At 38.2% G+C, this 19949-nt stretch overlaps 1 protein-coding gene across 1 annotated transcript in view; it reads left to right on the forward strand.

Moving 5' to 3' along the window:
- The window catches only part of COL25A1 (collagen type XXV alpha 1 chain), a 481927-nt gene that overhangs the window by 395982 nt on the left and 65996 nt on the right, over positions 1 to 19949 (forward strand). The window contains exons 13-17 of the mRNA XM_054722987.1: positions 6370 to 6423; positions 8615 to 8641; positions 10951 to 10995; positions 17360 to 17392; positions 17824 to 17859. Of these exons, the coding sequence (XP_054578962.1) occupies positions 6370 to 6423; positions 8615 to 8641; positions 10951 to 10995; positions 17360 to 17392; positions 17824 to 17859 (195 nt within the window). The remainder of the gene's footprint in view (positions 1 to 6369; positions 6424 to 8614; positions 8642 to 10950; positions 10996 to 17359; positions 17393 to 17823; positions 17860 to 19949) is intronic.

The following is a 19949-nucleotide window of genomic DNA, read 5'->3' on the forward strand; positions in this document are numbered from 1 at the left end:
CCCCACTTCTAGATTATACCGGGCGCAGGAATCCCTCCATCATTGTCCTGATTCTGCTTCCAGTACCTGTAGTGGCCTTGTCCCCAAGTCCGTATTCCCAAGGGTGGACCGCACAGCCGGGGTGTGTGCTCCTAAGCCTGTGGGTGGCCTTGGAGCAGCTACCAGTGGGATCTGCGGGCAGAACTCCCAGGCTGCGCTCACACGCAACCCCAAGGCTCTTCCTGGGGAACTGGAGAACTGGGGCTGGGACGAGGGAGGACATTAGCGTTGTGGGGTGGATGGGGGCAGCCATGGACTCCTACCCAGACCTTTAAATTTTAGAGATGTGCTCAAGGTAGATAATTCTCATTTGTGTTAAATTTCACCCAACTAAGCTCAACCTACTTTCTGTGACCCCTAAATGCTCACTATCTCTTTGCATTTGAATTTCTTTGTTCAAATTATATTTTTTATATTTCCATCTCAGGAACAATACAAAAAAACTAAAGAAAGAGAGCTAACCAGCAGACTTATTTCTGAAATAGTCCATACTGTAATATCATTGCTATAACTATCATGTTTTCTTATTTTACAATTTTAGACAGTGGTACTTTAAAAAAAAAAAAGCATAATGAAGACTTGATTACGAGGTTTAGTTTAGTTATTACTTTAATCAGTTTAAGACCCATTTCAGTATATTATCTGAAATAGAATATTTTTATTAAGTTCCTGGCTGCTAGACCTGTCTACTTTCCTACTCATTAGTATTCATAGTTCCAATGCGGACGAAGAGACTCTAATTTTAGGGCTGGAGTTTGCTGATTAGAGGAACAAAACCAAGTCCTCTGAAGGGGGGCAGAGCTCTGACGCAAAACCAACCCTAACCGCCCAGGCCAGGGCCCTTCTGATTTTCCTTTCGCCATATTACAAAGCCCCCTCCACCTCCAGGAAAGAAACAGAAAAGGAAGTAGGGATTGGGTATGCAAGTAGAAGCTTTTGCAAAACTGCTGAATTGCTCCACAGGAGAGAGAGTGAAGCTGAATTCCCAGAACTGTCGAGGGAGGGAGCGAGGAAGGGAGGGAGGGAGGGAGGGAGGGAGGGAGGGAGGGAGGGAGGGAGGGAGGGAGGGAGGGAGGGATTAAGATGGGAGGGGGAGAAAGGAGAAGGCAGGAAGATGAAGAACGACTCCATGCTCTGTGACGTGACAGCTTCCCAAGAACACCAGGTATTCGGTCCTGAGCTCGCAGAAGGTCTGGGGAGAGTGGGGTTCTCCAGGCCACTGACTGACTGACATGTCGGAATTGGTCTGGGGCAAAGCAGAGGGGACACCTGCAGATGCGGGGCCGGAGAGCAGGTCTTGGACTTCCACAACCTGTGAAACCGGGACTTGAGCCAAGTTTAATCAGATGTCTGAGGAATAAGAAGCCACCAGTGACATCTTTAGTCCAACAACAACAAATAATAATAATAGTGAAACTAAGTCTTAATTCTTTAGAGCCGGGAGAGAGGAAGCATTTAATTCACCCCCACACACTGCATAGAAGAAAAACCAAGCTCCACAACAGCTCAAGCCGTCCGCTCTATGTCCCAGGACCAGAAGTGGCAAACATAGGACCGGACTGGAAGCTTCCTGAAGCCACTCTCCTAGTTTATGCTAAAATAAAAGAGAAAAGAAGCATAAAAATGAATGGGATTTTTGGACACAAGTTGCTCAAATAGAAGGAACACAAGATGAGAAATCAAAGACCCAGCTTCTAACCTCACATTTTCCTCTTTGCAGCGAGTTCCTCTGGGGAAGTTACTGCCCCTCTCTGAGTGTGTTTCTTCATCTGTTAAGAATGAGGCTTGGTTCACCTAAAACATTTCACTGTTTTGTGTATGTTTCTGCTTAGGGAAAAGCAGATGTTAGCGTGAGTTCATGAGGTAAATGATGATACTTGGGTGAGTTCTTGAAAGCATGTTTTGGAAACTTTAGATGACCTGTTAATGTATATAACCAATACTGCCCCAGCTACTGCTTACCCTTCCCCTGAGGCACATGGGGTGAGGGACAGAGCAGATGGGAGAGGGGAGATAACTGAGTATATGAACATGTTTATGGCGGCCCAGTCTCTGTACCCGAAGGCAGAATTGTTGGATCCTTTAGTCCTGGGCAGCCACGCTTCCCCTGCAGAGTCCTGGAGGGGCTCAGAGGCTTTCTTGAGCTCATTCCTGGCATCCAGTCCTTAATGGGACTCCTCTCCACACTCACTCCCACCCTCCCCTCTTACCCCGTGCGCTTTCTCTGCTCTTCAATCCTAATCTTCCAGATGGACCTGCATGATTGGAGGTGTCCCTGCTGGGTTAAGGTCTCTCCCATCTTTTTCCTGGTCCTGCTATAGCTCAGACAACCTTCTGTTGTCACCATGGTTATAGGGCTTTTCTACTTTCTCAGTATTGGAAGGGTTATAAGCGCTTCACATCTTTATGTAGGTTTAATGTATTTACATCTCCTGTATTTACTCTTTCCTCCAGTATGTATGTTCTGAACAATTGTTATGTGTCAGGAACTGTTTCTAGTGAACAAAATAGACAAAATTTCTATTCTAGTGGTGGTGAGGGGATGGGGATGGCAGTTGCCAAATAAAATACCCAGTTAAATTTGAACTTCAGGTAAACAACCCATAGTTTTTAATATGACTGTATCCCTTTTATTGCTTGGGATATATTGAACTAGAAAAAGTATTTGTTGTTTATCTAAAATTCAAACTTAACTGGGTGTTTTGTGTTTTTATTTCCCAAATCTGGCATTCGTAGTAAGGGAGACAAAACAACCTTTTAAAATTATAGCTTAGGTGGTAATTGGTACAAAAGAGAAAATAAAGTGAGGCAATGGGCAGAGGGAGAGCTGGCAGTGATGGAGATTCTGGGGCCAACCCTGTAATAAGGGGACATTTGTATATCTCCAATATACACGTGGGCTGTGTTTTAGATGTAAAATGGGTGTAGGTGACATACACAGAAGAACTGTTTCCAAGGATGAATAGTTCAGCAGACCACCCCTCACAAACTTACTAAAAAGATAGCGTAGCAAAGTTATATGTTATCAGTGTCAACTGGGTCTCCCTTAAGTCAAACTTCTTAAGCTGGGGGTGGGTATCCCTGGGAGTTCACACAAGTGTGCACAGGTACAAAAAGAACAAGGATGCTCCTAGAGCACTGATAACACTGGAGCTAAGATTCTTATTTTGTATTGTTGCGTTGTGCTACATTTCTATAAATGTTAAGTAAAATACATTAGTTATTTTGTACCTTCTATCTCCACTCAAGTTCATGTTCATACTCATTTGCCATTAGGAGACTAGAATGAAAAACTAAATCAGAGAGAAAGAGAGAGAGAGAACACATATGAATGGAGAGCAGGAACCCCATTTTCCTACCTCTTCCCCAAATAGTTATATCTGAAGTCTGGGTTGGGTGCCTCACCTTCAAAGAATCCTCCTCTACCAAGTGTTGTTTATCCAATTGCTGCCAAAGCCTCTGAGGCCCTGAAGCCTAAAAAAGGGACAGCTACTCTCCACTGTGACTGCCCATAGGAGAAGAATGACTCAAGGCCAGTCCTGCTCACTAGGCAAGCTACTGAGATCCTTCAGCATCCGTCACTGCCAGGAAGAAAGGTCCCACACAGCCAGTGTTTTAGAGAGGTATCTGTGGCCTCATTGCCCACTTTTAGTCTTTATTTTATTGCACATATGCACCAACACCACCAATTCCAACCATCTTAAGTCTGATGCCACATTCTGCTCAATATCACACTCCATCCATTGCTGGTCCATGTTCCTTGTAATTATTTTTTTCTCTTTTGTTTGGATGAGTTCTTGAAGAAAATGCAGTACATAATAGAAGCAGATCTGTTTTTGACACATGAATGTAAAATTATATTATGCTAAAAATGTTAAGCTATGACTCATTCTCATTGCCAGAATGAAAAACAATTATGATTGAGTAATGGTGGGCAATATTACTGCTAAATAACCTATCTCCCTTTAGCACTCAATTACATGAGAAAACTGCATTCCTTTCTATCTTTAAGTATTCTTTCAAGTTGTACCTGAAATAATTGTAAAAGCCCTGAATTATGTTTTACATTAGAGTTCTAAAGAGTGTTTGGTATAAAAAGAAAATAAAGTAAGCCATCCTTCTTAAAAGTCAGCCCAACTTATTTTTAGCTTGAATATGCAAATTGTCCTTTGGGAATAGCCTTAGAATTTAAAGTATATTAGAGAAAACCCCATCAATCTACCTGTAGTTAAGATGTTAGCTGATGTTTCTCTTTATTCTGTTTTTGGATTGTCCTTCAGAATGTTTGAATGTGAAATGCATTCAGAAAAAATGGATGGATTACCCAACAAATGATACTATCTCTCCACACACACAAAACCTAATTCCCTTTTCTTTGGTCTGTACTTTTCTGATCTATTTCTCTACATATGTACATTTTTACTACATTATGTAGCAATTTAATATTATTATAACTTTATTTGAAGAAACCTCATGATAATTGTATTTTGTACTCATATATCAGAAAATATGAATACCATATATGACATATGGTTCATTCTTCATTAAGATTTACCTTTGATTTATATTTATTGTGCCTCTTTACTTCATTAAGTATAAGAAAACTTTGCCTAAAAATATAGTTTATGGCCTGACAAGTATAGCTCAGTGGTTGAGCAAGAGGCCACCAGTTCGATTCCCAGTCAGGGCACATGCCAGGGTTGCAGGTTCGATCCCCAGTGGGGGTCGTGCAGGAGGCAGCGGATCGATCGATGTTACTATCTCTCTATTCCTCTTCCTTCCTCTCTCTCTAAAAAAAATCAATAAAAACATTTTAAAAAATAGTCTATGACTTTCACAATTATAATAATCCAGTATAATAGTAAAACATTTTTTTCTTTTCTAGAAAGATACCATAACTTCACATTGTTTAGTTTATCTGACAGATGTACATAAATCATCTTTGTAAGTACTATTTAATTCAGGTTTCTATACATCCTGAAAGGGCATTTATAAATGAGAAGTATAAACCGACTGATAATGGAGATAGAATACTCATCATCTACTCTCCCGACCTGTGGATGCACTCACTCATTCAGCAGTGCATCATATTGTTAAGAACACAATCTCTTATGCCAGATCATGAGAGTTCAAACCTTGGCTGTAGTTGTGTAAATCTGAAAAAATTATTTAACCTTTCTGTGCTTTACTCTGTTCATTTGATAGGTAGAGATAAAGACAGTACTTACAGCATAGAAATTTGTGATAATTGAGTTAGTGAATGTAAAGTTCCTGGCACTTAAATGTTACTATTATTATGATCATACATGTACATGTTCATGTGTATTTTTGCTGAGAGCACCAATATTAAAATGGCACAATCCCTGCCCCCCAGGTGACTTAAAAAACATGCTTAAAAATCAACTAAATTTGCTGTGAAACTACAACTAATCTAAGGATGAAGTCTCTGTGTGTTTTTTCAATTAACTAAGAAGCAATTTTACAACCCTCAGTGGAAGAAGAAAGTGGTCCAGTCATTGGAGCACATAATCAAGGGCTTTGAAAATGTTTTTAAAAGAAAATGAAATTCTAGTTACTCTAAGTTGGAGCCACATGGAAGCACTGAGAGCCAGGGTATCTCTCCTTTGCTTCAGGGCCTTTTCAAGGCAGTCCTCCTCCTTGGTAAACATATGCTGGCTCAGCATCTGAAATGACTGGTATGCATCATCATCTTTCTGAAATGGAATGCTTTCTAGCATAATAGCCATCATCTTTTCCCCAAATTCCTATCATTCAATATGACGAGAGCCATAAGTCTGAATGTTTTATTCTAATTATTTTTACAGTGAAATTGGAAAGAGAAAACAAAGCCATTTTCACTTTTTACTTTTGTATCAAATGTGTCTAAATGAATTAAGTAGATGTGTCTGTTCTTCACGATTTAGATTTGGAAATGCTCATTTGATTAAGTCTAATTATATAATGATTTAGTCTATATGTTCCTGAACTGACCAATCACTTAAAAGTCTTATGTTTTCAGATGTCTTTTACTCATGCAACAAATACTTATTTGTTGCCTACAATGTACCCAGGACCATGGTAGAAGATGCTCATTTCACATTGATAAGTTGCTTTTGCTTTCTTAAAGGAGAAAAGACTGAACAAAGGAAATTAGCCCATTTTATCCTTGGTGCTTAGCACATGGAATTTTGAACCAAATAAGCTAACTTGTATTGACACTTACTTTCTAGCTACACTTAGAGCATTGTTGGATGTCCATATCTTCCAATGATCTACATAATGTGCTGATTTTGTCTATTGTATTTAGTAGTTCCTGTTTTTTATTTTGAGGGTGAGCCCGGGTTGCCTGGAGCAGTGGGACAGAATGGAATACCAGGGCCAAAGGTTGGTACCAATAAAACTTAAGTAAGATTATTTGAGACATGAGTTTTCATGAAATCGTAAATTATTACAATTTTTTTTAATATCCCCCTGGTTTTACCTATTTGTTGTTGTTGTTTTTTGTCAATAGTATAATATGCTACAGTACAGAACTTTGTGACTAATGAATAAATTATGCTTATGATTCTTGTTAGCATAACAAATGCAGGGTAAAATCATCTAAAACCTATATTCTGGGACACTTAACATGAGAAAGTCCATGTTTCAGACAGTCATATCTGAATCAATAATCACCTTGTCATTTGCCACTTAATATGAGCATATTAAAACGTAGGCCATGTCCATACTGCCTAAAATTTGCATACTATTTACACAACTTCCTAAAGATGCTGTTCTCAGTGCCGCTGTGGCTTTTCCTCAAGATTTGGCGACCTCTAGCACTTACACAACACAACCAGTTAATCAAATGAAGAGCAGAATAAAGACGTGGCATGTTTAAAATTTAAAAATGGATGTAGTCAGTTACTAAACAGGGAAAAAATGTAATGAAGATTATTTTTTTTGGATTGCAAGTTTTCTTTGTTTCTTGAAGAACAAATGAATCTGTTAAATATAAAAAGATTGGTGACAGTTTAGTTTAAACCAAACAGGCAGACAAATCCCAAATCCTTTGATGAGTGTACATCCCTTGAAGTACAAAACTAACGTCTAATCCTGTCAGCTGTGCTGGTGTTTATCCATACTCACAGATGCCTGTCAGCTGATTTTACAGATCACATTGCTATTGACAGGCGCTTAGGATGGACCTAAAACCTGTAGACCTGTCCTTTGTCCTGTAAGAGAGGGAAGAAAATATTCCTTCTGGTTCTCCAGCCATTCTCCTGTCTGTTCCCTCTCTTGTTCTGTGCTAAAGAGGCAAGTGATAGGAGTGAATGCTCAAGGCCTGTTCTCAGTGCTATTCTTCTGTTGCCTAGCAACCCTCGGATGGATGTTGAGCGCTGAAAGGTAGTCAGAAATTCAGAAAGCCAAAGGGTCAGGCTGACTTCCAGTGAGTGAAAATAATCTTGACTCCAAACTGACTTCTAGAGTGGGTTATAATTTTTAAAAACACAATAATCACCTTAAACCATTTTTGAAGCAGTTGATCTCATGGCAGCACTCACACTTTTTGTAAAGGGAATATTCGCCTAAGTGTATAATTTACTTTAGAACTCTCCCACGCCATCCTTTGTCCCTTCCCAGGGAAAGGGAAAGTGAGATACTCGCAGAGCACCGTTTTTCACTTCAGTCCTCATAGTGACGGGGTCATCATTCTGAGTACTAGTAGAGACATTCTCCTAAACTAAGGTGACCAGATCGTCCCACTTTTGGCGGGACAAAACCGATTTTTAACAATTTGTCCCGCGTCCCACGGCGTTTTAAAAAAGTCCCTATTTACTTTCTAGCTACACTTGGAGCATTGTTGGATGTCCATATCTTCCAATGATCTACATAATGTGGGACGCAGGACAAATTGTTAAAAATCGGGACTGTCCCGCCAAAAGCAGGACGATCTGGTCACCTTATTTCAGACCTAAACTCACTTTGATCCTGCCATTCTTGTGTTTTTCCTGAAGGTACCAGTGCCTCCCAAAGTACACCTGATTTGGAACGTGCTGGTTACCAGTAGGGTAAAGAGAGTTCCTGACATTGTGAAGGGGTCCAAGTTCAGGACTGTATTTATGGTCATGATAGGAGAAGACGGAACTACACGGGGACTCTGAAACCCTGAAAGAGTCCATGTACCAGGGGCTGCTTTGAATAAAGACTTCATGCAAGGATGTGCCCACCCACCTTACTGATTCTGAGTTCAGGCAGAATACAAAGTCCTAGACTAAAAAACTGCCATAGACATTAAATTGCCACCACATTGTTCTCCTTAGAGCCCCAGTTTAAGGATGGTAATCTTAACTATCTTTCTTTAGTCCTCTAGAAGCAAAGAATTAAGATTTTATTTTATATTGATATCCATACCCAATTCTCCAGGAAACTCATATTATCGTTTGTTTTCATGTAGCAACTATATATTGCCCCCCAAAAGGGTCACATATGATTTGTTGACTATGTCCAATATCTGATTTTGTTTGATATTGTTTAATTAGGTGTTTTACAATTGAATATGTCACTCAATCTTTGTTCTTTTGTTCTCCTCCAGGGAGAACCTGGAGAGCGAGGAGAAAAGGTGAGATTTATTCTACCCACGTTTATCTCCCCCTCCACAAAGAGGTACCAAGCTGAACTGTATAAAGTATGGACAGATGAATAGATATAGATATATAGATATAGATATAGTGGCCATTGTTCTTTTTTCATAATTAATTAGTAGAAGGAGAAAATTGTGTAATTCTTATGTATAGATAGAAATTTTTAAAGGACTTAAAGAAATGGAGGGAAAGGAAGCAAATTTAAACATTCTATGTCTGGATTTTAAATGACTTTCAGAAATCCCTGGGCCTGCAAAATTTCTTTTCTCCCTGATCACTAATGCCACTCCGGTGCTTTTCTGAGCATCCACATCTCTCTACTGCTTCTTAGGTCACTGAGTTAAAGGGATACAGATGTTTACCGCAGCGAATATACTGAGAGTTGCCCTACAAAGAATTCCCATAAAAACCAAAAAGAGAAACAAAAGAAGAAGAGTGCCATATGTTAAATTTCTCTTTGCTGTCCTTCCTTACTACCTTTGGGCACGTCCTGACCATTTTTAGACTCTCAGTGCGTATTTTAAAGCTAACTTTCCTGGTTCTCGTGCTACTTCATAGTGTTTGAGAAGTGAGCTGTCTGCGCAGGAAACTTCCAGATACTCCAGAACGCTCTTCATAAGTGATCTGATCTTTCTGACAAATCAGAATCATCACTTCTGCTCCCCAAAGAAGTACCTCTAAAGATCCAGCAAACTTTTGAATGTAACTGTAATTTGGGTATTGAGAAACAAAAAGAACAAAAGCCACTTATTTAAATGGAAGGAGAGCAAACCAGAGGGGACACTCAGACCCTACTGTCCCATGTCCACTCTGGGCCTGTTTTCCTAATAAGAAAGTTATTTTCTTTGGTTTTGTTTTTTAATAAAGGGATTTCCAAGCAATTTTTTAAGTATGCTGCCTGTTAAGGTCCCTCATAACAGATTATCAGTACATTTACGTGGCATCCAGCCAGTTCATGGTAATTAGCTTGAAGTTAATTAGTCACCCGGTGACTCTTTTGTGTGGACACTAAGGAGGAAAAAGGGGCAGAGCCAGCACCATCCGGCTCCTCAGACAAAGCAGCTCAGGCTCCCAGGCTGCAGTGGGGTATCTGTCACCAGAGACAAAGGCCTGAGCAGGTTAGTTTCATGCTTGTGGAACAAGAAAAGAAACTAGAGAAAAAGAAAATGTCTTCTTCCCTTGCCACCCCTCCTTCTCTCAGGGAAACAGTCACCAATAGTTTCTCTCTTATTTTAAGGACATTTTTAAGTGAGAGAAAAGTGACCTCTTCTGAAGCTAGACAGAGGGCTTATGGAGTGTGAGAACAATAATGCATTGTTGTTGCTAACAGCTATCGTTAACAGCTTGTGTCAGAGACTGTCCTAGTTGCTTTACACACCGTACATTGTTTATTTCTTACCACCCCATAAAGTATTCTTGCCCTTATGTCACACATGAAAAATATGATGCATAGAAAATTTCATTTTCCCCGTCAGTTTTGGAGTCGGGCTTAGTCTCTCGGCTCCAAATCCATGATATTTCCACCATAACATGCTACGAGACACAAAGAATTCAGAATTTAAGGAAGCAAAGCATGGGTAATAAACAACTGACTTCCCCCCCCCCCCCCCAATGCATTGCTTTGTGGATAGAAAGGAGATGTTAGTGAGGGAATAGGCATAGGAAATCTCAAAAATAACCAAGAAGACATAAACTCCCCAAGTTTTGATTTTAAAAAGCAGTTTTGTAATAAAATCAAAAACATTTACTTCACAAATGCAACACATGTAAGTACAGATAAGTCAGATATTCAGGGCACAGGTCTTGAGGGCTGGCTCATGCACTTCGAGGCCCTGGAGATTTGAGATGGGCTTCAAGACAAGAGTAGATTTATACAGATCAAAGGGAAACCAGGATCAGGGGTCCAGGTGGCAGGAGTAGGCACAGAGGTGGTGAGGCAGGTGGCATATTGAGGGAATGGTCAGGAGAAAGTCTGTTACAGTGGAGTTTTGAGCAGAGGAGAAAGAGATGGAGTGAAGGAAGCTTTAAGTGCCAGAATAAGCTACTAGAAATCAGAGAAATTGCTGCTTTTCATTAATATCATGGAGTAATTTAAAACTGTTCAGCCATGTTCATTGTAAAAAAAAAAATGTATTTAGACCAGTGATATCGGTCAACTGCTCAAGTAGAACATTTGCAACAGATTTTAATATATGGTGCTTTTGAAAGAAAACTTAAAATAATGGAAAATACTCTTGTATAATGTCACCAATATATTTTACATGTAACGCATTTTTCCCCCTCTTAGGGAGATGCTGGTGAGAGTGGTCCCAAAGGTGATGCAGGCGAAAAGGTACAGTGTTGACAAATACAAAAGAGTATGTGTACAAGCAAGAAATAGTATTCAGTATATATGAAAATGGGAAATTTTGAAAAAGATGTGAATGATAGTATCTTTGTTTCGTAAGAAAATAGAAAATTCTACAAATTTAGAAAATCTTTAAATATTTAATGTATAAAAGGTAATTATTCCTCAAGCTCCTAGCTATAAATTTAAATATTTTAGACATAAAATGGTATGTCACAGATTTTTAAAAATGTGTAGCTAGGTTTCCAGGCTTTCAAGGAATAAAAACACTTATCATGTATAAATGGCATACTCCCTTTATATGCAGATATAAAGATATAATTTCTAAAGTGATTCTGTTTATCCCAGTGTTAGGAGAGAAGAGGTCAGAGGATTGGAGTGAGATTTAAAAGTTGGAGAGTAAATGTCACTTGGTTAGATTCTCTAATGGAGTCGAAGATTTGCCTCAACTTGAAATGTACTCAGTCTGGATATTTTGTCAGCCTTTTGTCATTATTTTTGGTCCTTTAAACCACTCTTCATAGTACAGGGGTCTTGTGGCTCATCTTCCTACTCCCTCTCTTTTTCCCTCCAACAATCTGCCTCAGTTCAGACTGGCAGACATCTATGACATAAGGAGGGTATTTTATTTCCTTTGTGCTGTCTGTTAAAAATGAAGGAAAAGATCTTTTTAAGAAACTGAAAATAGAATATCAGTCATATTTTAATTTAAATCAACCTAAGGAGTATTGAAAAGAAAAGAACTGAATTATTTATTTAGGCTTATAGTTCAGAATAAGAACATTCCACTTTGAAAATTATTACAATACAGATGGGTAATGGTTACTCATAAAAACATACCCATAAAAATAAAGAGAAATTTACCTTTCTCATTCTTATAAATATTAATGTGAATATGGCATGGTGGTAGGAATGAATTAATGTCACCAAGTAGCAGTCATGTTTGTATTCAAGGAGCAGCCTAGCCATGAGGGTAGACTCTCAGTTTCTTGGAGGTTGGGGTTTCCCAGCCTCAGCACAATTGACAAGACCAGATCATCGTTGTGGGGACTGTTGGATGTTTAGCATCATTCCTGGCTCTGCCCACTGCATGCCAGTAGCATCCTTGAGCTGTGACAACCAAGACCATCTCAAGACGTTGCCAGATGTTCCCTTAAGACAAAATTACCCCTAGCTGAGAATCACTGATGTGGACCTGTTCTATTTACCTGTCAAATTCAAGTATCATGCTGAAATCAGATATGACATGAATATATTTAATACTAATGAGAACGATGATATACCTCGATTATTCTCAAAGTTTCAAACCCTAGATATATAAACCTGTGTGTTATATTTAACTTTTCTTGTTTTGCTTAGAAGCAGAAGTTAACAAACTTTTCTTATTAAAGGCCAGAAAATAAATGTTTAGGTTTTGTGGGCCAGATGACCTCTGTCACAACTACTCAACTCTGTCATTGTAGTGTGCCAACACCCGTAGACAATATATACACAAATGAGTATGGCGGTGCCCTATAATTTTTATCTTTGGATGCTGAAATCTTATTTTGTGAAATTTTCATGTGCTGAGAAGTGTTATTGTTGATTTTTTAAAGCTATATAAAATATAAAATCCATTCTTAGCTCGTGGGCTATACAGGAACAGGTGGGTAGCTGATTTGGCCCTGGGGCCATAGTTGCCACCTCAGTTTAAAGACAGGAAATCTAAACAGAAAGCAGTTTTTTCAAGTAAAGAAAAAAAATTATGCCAAGTCTGAACTACGCCTGTGTGAACTTATGTACAGAATTTTATGCTTCAGAAGATATACTTTTAAAGCTTCATTTTTGGAATATAGGCCAATAATTGTTTCTTTAATCACACATTTTTAAAATGTAATTTTCCAATAGTAAAGTAACTTTTTTCTTTTACAAGACCATGTTCATCTCAAAGGAATACTGTTCTTACTTTTTATATTAATGCAAATCATTTACCATACTGACTCACACATAGTAAACTCTCAATAAATGTTAGCTTTCTTACCACATGGAAATTGAAATCAACTAGATTGGTTGTTTTTCTTTTTTATCAAGAAGTTTTATTAGTCAACTGAAATTAAGTGCAAGAAATGCTTCAGTTAAAACGGAAATCATTTCTATAAACTAGCAATGGGTCTAAACAGGGAATTGTAAATAGGAATCTGTAACGTATAATATGTAATCTGACCTGCAGCATTCATCCCCGAGAATGCTGTAATTGGAATATAATTTTTGATGTGTTTTTTAAACATTTCCTGCTTCTGTCACATAATTTGTTTCCAGCATGTTGGAAACACTCTTCTCATGGCCTTTGGGTTTAGTATGTGAAACTAATTCATCATATACCAAGGTTGAGATGTAAAATCAAAAAATGCTTCGTTTCTGCCATTGATGTAGTAAAAATTACGTCATGGACGGATTCACTTTAATAGGATTTTTTCCCCTTTTGATCCAACTCGGTGCCTTTGGATGGTAAAGCAATCTAAGCCTTTCCAGGCTGATCATCTGGAAACGCTGTGCAACTATAAAACCGCTGGGCTGGGCGTCCCCGTGGCCAGCGAGTGTGGTGCACTCCAGGTTTAAGAATGACCTGCCAGAGACTGGCTTCAGCCATGTGTGGGGTCACTCTGGAAGGGCTGTGTTCTGCCCTTTGGAGTGTTGATCCCACCAACAGAAGTAGAAATGGGTTTCTTACCTGTTTCCCTCCACCTGAAAGTAGATGGTTTTGGCGGTGCCACTCTTTTGTTTACAATTGTATCTGTGGGTGCAGAAGCTCCGCCTTCATTTTCTTGGTATTACTTCCTGTGCCTTCATTCTCTTTGCTCCCCCATCTCCATTCCCGTAAAGACACTGCCTTCTTGGTGTATGGCTGCATAACGTCTGTGGTTTACATCCCTTGAGCCTCTGCAGAAGCCATACTCATATTTAGAACCACCAAGCACATTGTCTTCTTTTCTTAAAACCACAGGTGAAGGGCTATCTCAGTGGGTGCTCCCACCCCAATCAATGCAGAGTCTTCTCTAACCTGGCACATCTGATTCCTATAGTTTAGGACACTCTTGCTCTGTCCACCTCCACCTCCAGCTCCTAATCCTATTCTTCAGGCCACTGAAACGTGAATTTATATCATTTCCCTGGGGCAGCCTTCCAGTCTCCTCTGAACTGGTTAGGTTACCTACTGCATGCTCCCACAGTCCTCCTTATGATCCCTTTCAGAACCTGTATCACAATTTATTTAATTCTTTGTTTAGTTGGACATCCAGCTCACTGAAAAAGAAAACACAAACAATGAAAAAACTATATGATACCAAATTGTTCTAGCACCAGTCCAAGTTCCTGGAAGAGAACAAATAGTTATTGAATGAATAATCTTTAAAAAAAAATTTGTTGCTTTCAGCTGTTTCTTATTTTCACTGAATGGGAAAATTTCTTGTGCTGTGCATTTGTGTATCATTTCTTCTGTGTATTTACAGTGACACAGACTTTTCAAAACCTGAGAATCTCTTCCTATCCCAGATTTTTTTATTTAAATGAAAAGAAAGTATCTTTGATGCTTTCAATCAGTGATATTTTCGTACACATGTGTAAGTGAATGCGGGGATTGCAACTACTTAGTTCACTGTTGTCACCCAGCTCCTAGCATCCCTGCATCCAGAACATGGCTGGCACATAATTGGTGCTTCATAGATATTTATTAAAGGAATGACAGAAATATAGCCACATTTACTTTATATACCCACATAGACTTTATTAATGCATACATATAATTATACACTGAGTTTTGTGTTCGAAAATAGTTACAACTAAAAATAACTCCATGTGCTTGAATGAAAAATACTGAAGTCACATTCATTTACCTCGAGTATGTTCTAAAAGTATTTTCCCCATTTATGACTTACCCCATGAAAACTTCTGTTTCCAAACCAACCGATTTATAAAGCTAAGAGTATACTTAAGGCACAGGTTTTTTCCCTACTTGAATACTGTATTCATTTTCACTGTTCATGGAATGAGGATTATAAACACTGACTTTTCTTCCCACTACTTGTGGCATTATCCTTTAAAATGTTTAACTTATGAATGTCTTCCAGCAGTTACCTTGCCACTTAAAAGATATAAAAATTCCTTGAGATTTCACAGTTCTAATTTTTTAAGAGAATTAAAATATCACTCATAGTTGTCCAACAAACGAAACTGCTCCAATTCCCACAAATAAATCAGTCTTTTGGAGAACTGTCCTTTCTGTTTTTCCATCCACTTTCTGAGAAATAAATCTAGTCTTTATTCTCATTAGCAGTTTATCTAGCCACTTTCTGTTAAAACACTGAAAAAAATGTATCTAACCTACAGTTAATATAAGCAACTTTACTTACAGTTTACTATAACCTTTATGTCCTGTTGTCAAAGTGAAATAAACCAATAATTCTATGACAATAGAATTTAGGAAGTCCAAAATTCATGTAGTTTCCAGTTGCTTCAATTTCCTCATCTATTAAATGAATATAGTAATATCTTCCCTAAATCATGGGAGTTTTGTGAGGTCTAAATGAGATGAAAGAGGTGACTTAGCCAAGTCAAAATTGCTTTTATGAATACAAAGGTCTTGTGCAAAATCTTTCAAAATTGATTCATTTGTGTTGATAGCTTTTAGACTTGATTTAGCAGAAATATATATAAGTATTATTAGCCACATTTATTTCACTTCCCATTAGAACTCAACTGATTGTTAATGATTGGGAAGAAAAATCATTGTCATTCTATAATATTTGGGGTCTTCTTTATGTTTCATCGTGGTTTAATTTTTTTCCTTGGCTAATACTAATTACAGATGTCAAAGAAACTCAAATATATATCAGTTTCTTCAATAAGCTAATTTATTATTTCCATCTCCTTCCTAATCTTTTTTTTTCCTTCCTAAAGTTTTTTTTTTTTTTTCATTTTGGTTCTTAACTTCTGTTCTGCTTAAAATATTCTGTTTTGAGATTTGTTCATTCACCATATGTGTATCAAACATATACTATGGGCCAGCCACTGAATAAAAATAGACACGGAATCTGATTGTCTCATGGAGAGACACAAAAAAAAACCCAGCAGAAAACATAAATACCTAATTATGAAGTGTGTTATGCTGCATGGTCTGATGTATGTGTGAGGGACATGTGTCTAGGTTTGTTGGTTGGTTGGTTGGTGAATGAAGGGTTATTTGTGGCAAAGCCATTCAGCCAAGATCCAAAGAAAGAGAAGGTGCCAGCCACCAGAAGAGGTGAGAGGGGTAAGAATGAGAGAGGGGGACAAGTGCTCCGTTCGCACATGCAGAGGCCTGAGGCCTTATCTCTCTCTGAATGAGACTGGTGAGCAGCTTCCTAAATCTAGAACAAGGAAATAGGCCCCCAGCTGAGGAAATCCCAGTATGTGCCTTTCTCCTTGTGGCTATTTCTATTTTAGTAACAGTCTCAAAAAAACTAAGTTTTCTCCCTTTATGTTCATGGGACAGAGGGCTAGAAGGAGCTTGAAAATGCCGGCTCTTTGCTGGCCTCATTTCAGAAAAAGCCGCATTCTCAGCTATCCTCCACGGTCATTTCTACTCATCCCTATCTGCTCATTTATAACATATTTGCTCTCAAAATGTAGACACCCTCTGTGAAATCCGGGGGGAATACAGTGCCTTTTAGAAAACCAGATTCTATCTCAACATTTTTTCTCAGATCTTCCATGTGTCCCTGTCACCCACAAGCCATTCATCATCCTGTAACTTTCCAGTGACTGGGTTACAATGAAATAAGTGTAAAGCTGGAAAAAACGTGCAGGTCCTAACTGGGACAGTGCTTCAAGGGGAGACAAGCTGACCTGCTGCGTGGCTTTTTCCAACACAGCATCATTAACCCTTGACTTCATCTGTTGAACCCTGACTTTCTGAAGACTGGAAGGGTCAGGGAACTCCCACTAAATGATAGCCATTGACATTAATAAATTCCAGAAACAGAGAAAACCAAAATTCCAGATCCCCAAAATTATAATTTATTGCTTTAGAATACAATTTTAGCAGTAGATCCAGGGAAAGGCCCTTATTTATATATTTATAATTTCCAAAAATATAATGGTCCTTATGTATTTTGCATTCAAAGTAAACCCATGTTTTTAGAAAGTACCTTGTTTATCTTGGAAATTGTTGACATCTTAACAGCTGACAGATTGATACAAAGTCTTAGGGAGCCTAGTTAAGCGCATTAGTCATGGGGTTCCCTTGAGTGCCCCTGTCGATAATGGCTCTCTGTGTTTGTGTGTTTCCTGTTCCCATAATTTGTGGAATAATCTCTCGTGGGTTTCATTTTAGGGTGACCCTGGATCATCTGCTGCAGGAATTAAGGTAATGCTAACCTTGCAAGAGTGTGTACCCCAGGAGTTACAGTTTTGATTTTTATAAGCCTCTGCTTTCTCTTCTCTTTTACCACCATTGATGGTTATAACTCTGTTCCTATTCTCCTGCAATGATCAGCCTCCAAATACAACAGGAAGTATCTGCTGGAAATCTGATAAAGGCTTAATAAGAGGTCTGGCCTTCTCTTCCCTTTCTGATTGGTTTTTATGGAAATGTGGATTTGTATGTGAGCTTTAGGTATATTCACAGCAAAAAAAAGCATTTCCTGTGTCTAGTGAGATATAGAGTAACAGAGTAAAATAAATGAAATATATGTGATCAAGGAGACTGGGCCATCTCTGTGAGAGTGTTCAGAGGCATAAGGGTTTTGGGAAATTCTTGTAAGACTGTTCTTTTCATCTTTGGCTTTCTTTGGTCAGGGAGAACCTGGAGAATCTGGTCGTCCAGGGCAAAAGGTAATTAATATCATCTTTATTTTAGTGTGATCTTTGCACTGTCTCACCATTTTATATCTACTATCCTCTGTGTAGTAAGAGAATGACTATTACAAAATGAGGTGGTTTTTGTGCTTTGCATGCTGAGTGTTGTTGATTGTTTTGCGTTTTAAAAGGGATAATGCTGTCACAAAAGTGAAAACACACTGTGTACATGTAAAAGGATGCCTAATGAACTAAAGTCTGCATGTGCTGAGCTGTTTGAGACTGACAAAGACCAGTTGGGTTGGAATGCAACAATTTACCTTGCATGTTTAAAGACACTCTACTCTGCATGTTTCTATCTTTCATGAGAAGAAATGAATATTTACTAAATGGTTTCAATAGGGAAGGATGGACAGTTTCTTTTAAAATTATATTCCTTTTTCTCTCATTTCAAATACTACCCTACTGACAATTTTTATGTGAATAATATCTATCTGTGCATTGACTGTTATAAAAACAGGTTTGTTCATGAAATGAAATTTAATTACAGACACTAGCCAAACCACTTTAACCAATCTATAGATATAGACATAATTTTTTGTTTATCATTTGTGCTTCACTTCAGTGATGAATGAGAGAACATGCAGTGAATGTGTTAAGATCCATATTGTCGTTTGAGTCTGAGGCAGGAAACAACTGTTAGCAGTTTATTGTCACAGCATCTGGCCATCAGTGCCCAGTGCAGTCAGATTTGCGATAACAGATGTATTACAGCTAACAAGTAAATGTGAATTCCCCATTAGGTTAAATCTCTGAAGAGCATGACTCTGTCTTTGTTTAGCAGTAGCTGGTGTAGGGGGAAAAAATAAAAAGGACATGAATAAAAACATAGAATTTATTTCATTAGTGTAAAGGAAAAGAGGGAATCAAATCCCTTGTAGTAGTTTGGAACCCTAAAACATGATAAAATAATGTTCCCACATTCTTGAAGCCACTGAGAGGATCATTGCTTTGTTTTAAATAAGTGGGTTAAAGTAATTTTTGAGGTCTTTCACATTCTTTAGATGTTTCTCTACTTTAAAAATAGGTTTTCCTCTAGAAACTAAGAATCTAAGAGTAATGATTCATCAGGCCCAGTTTCAGACAAAGTTGAGACTTTTCCAAAGAGCCCAGCAGAACTCTGAAAATTTTGCTATTCAGTTACTAAGATTTCCTCCTGATTCTTTACAAGAGAATTTGAAATTAGTGATGCCACCCTAATAGAGATCCATGATCTGCTTTGGTTTGAAAAAACAAACAAAAAACAACTAATCTCCGATGATCTAATTTTAGGTCCCTTAGTAAAAATTAAAGGCTAATTTTAAGCTGCTTTTCAATTCTGTGATATCTCTAAAATAAATCTCTACAAGCATTAATATCTTTTTTCACTTTTTAATTTTTTTTTCATTTTTATAGAATTTATCGGGAAGACACTGGTTAACGAAATTATACAGGTTTCAGGTGCACAATTCCATAACACCTTATCTGTACACTGTATGGTGTGTTCACCACCCCAAGTCAAGTCTCCTCCCATCACAGTTATCCTCCCTATAACCCTTCTCCATCTCCCTCAGCCCACCTCCATTCCCCTGCAATTACCACACTATCGTTCATGTTCATGAGTTTTTTCTCTTTTGCTCAATCCCTCCACACCCCCACCAAACCCCCTCCACCCAGCTAATGAAGGTCAAAATTGATTTTCAGTTGCTTGATAAAACATTGCCTTGTCATGAATATTTAGAATTATACTTTAGTTTCATTTCTGGAAGCTTGTAGATTTGCATATGGAAACATTGAATTTCTTTTGAATTTCATCAAGCACCTGTTTTAAATTATAGTGAGGGAAGTTTTCAACCAGCCTGAATGAACATGTGCCCTGAAATGAGCAGCATCTTTTTCATTAACATTTAGGCCAGATTCTACCCTTTGACGCAATCTCACTTTCCCACAATATTTATGACTTCCTTTGTCTAATGTCTGGATTTAGCAATATTAAACCCCAACATTAATTTAAAAGTAGAGTATTTCTATGCTTGCTTGCTTACTTAGATTAGAAAATGGCAAACAGAAGTGACTACAAAATCAAT

The sequence above is a fragment of the Eptesicus fuscus genome, chromosome 2, assembly GCF_027574615.1.
Source record: "Eptesicus fuscus isolate TK198812 chromosome 2, DD_ASM_mEF_20220401, whole genome shotgun sequence".
In the NCBI taxonomy this organism is placed as follows: domain Eukaryota; kingdom Metazoa; phylum Chordata; class Mammalia; order Chiroptera; family Vespertilionidae; genus Eptesicus; species Eptesicus fuscus.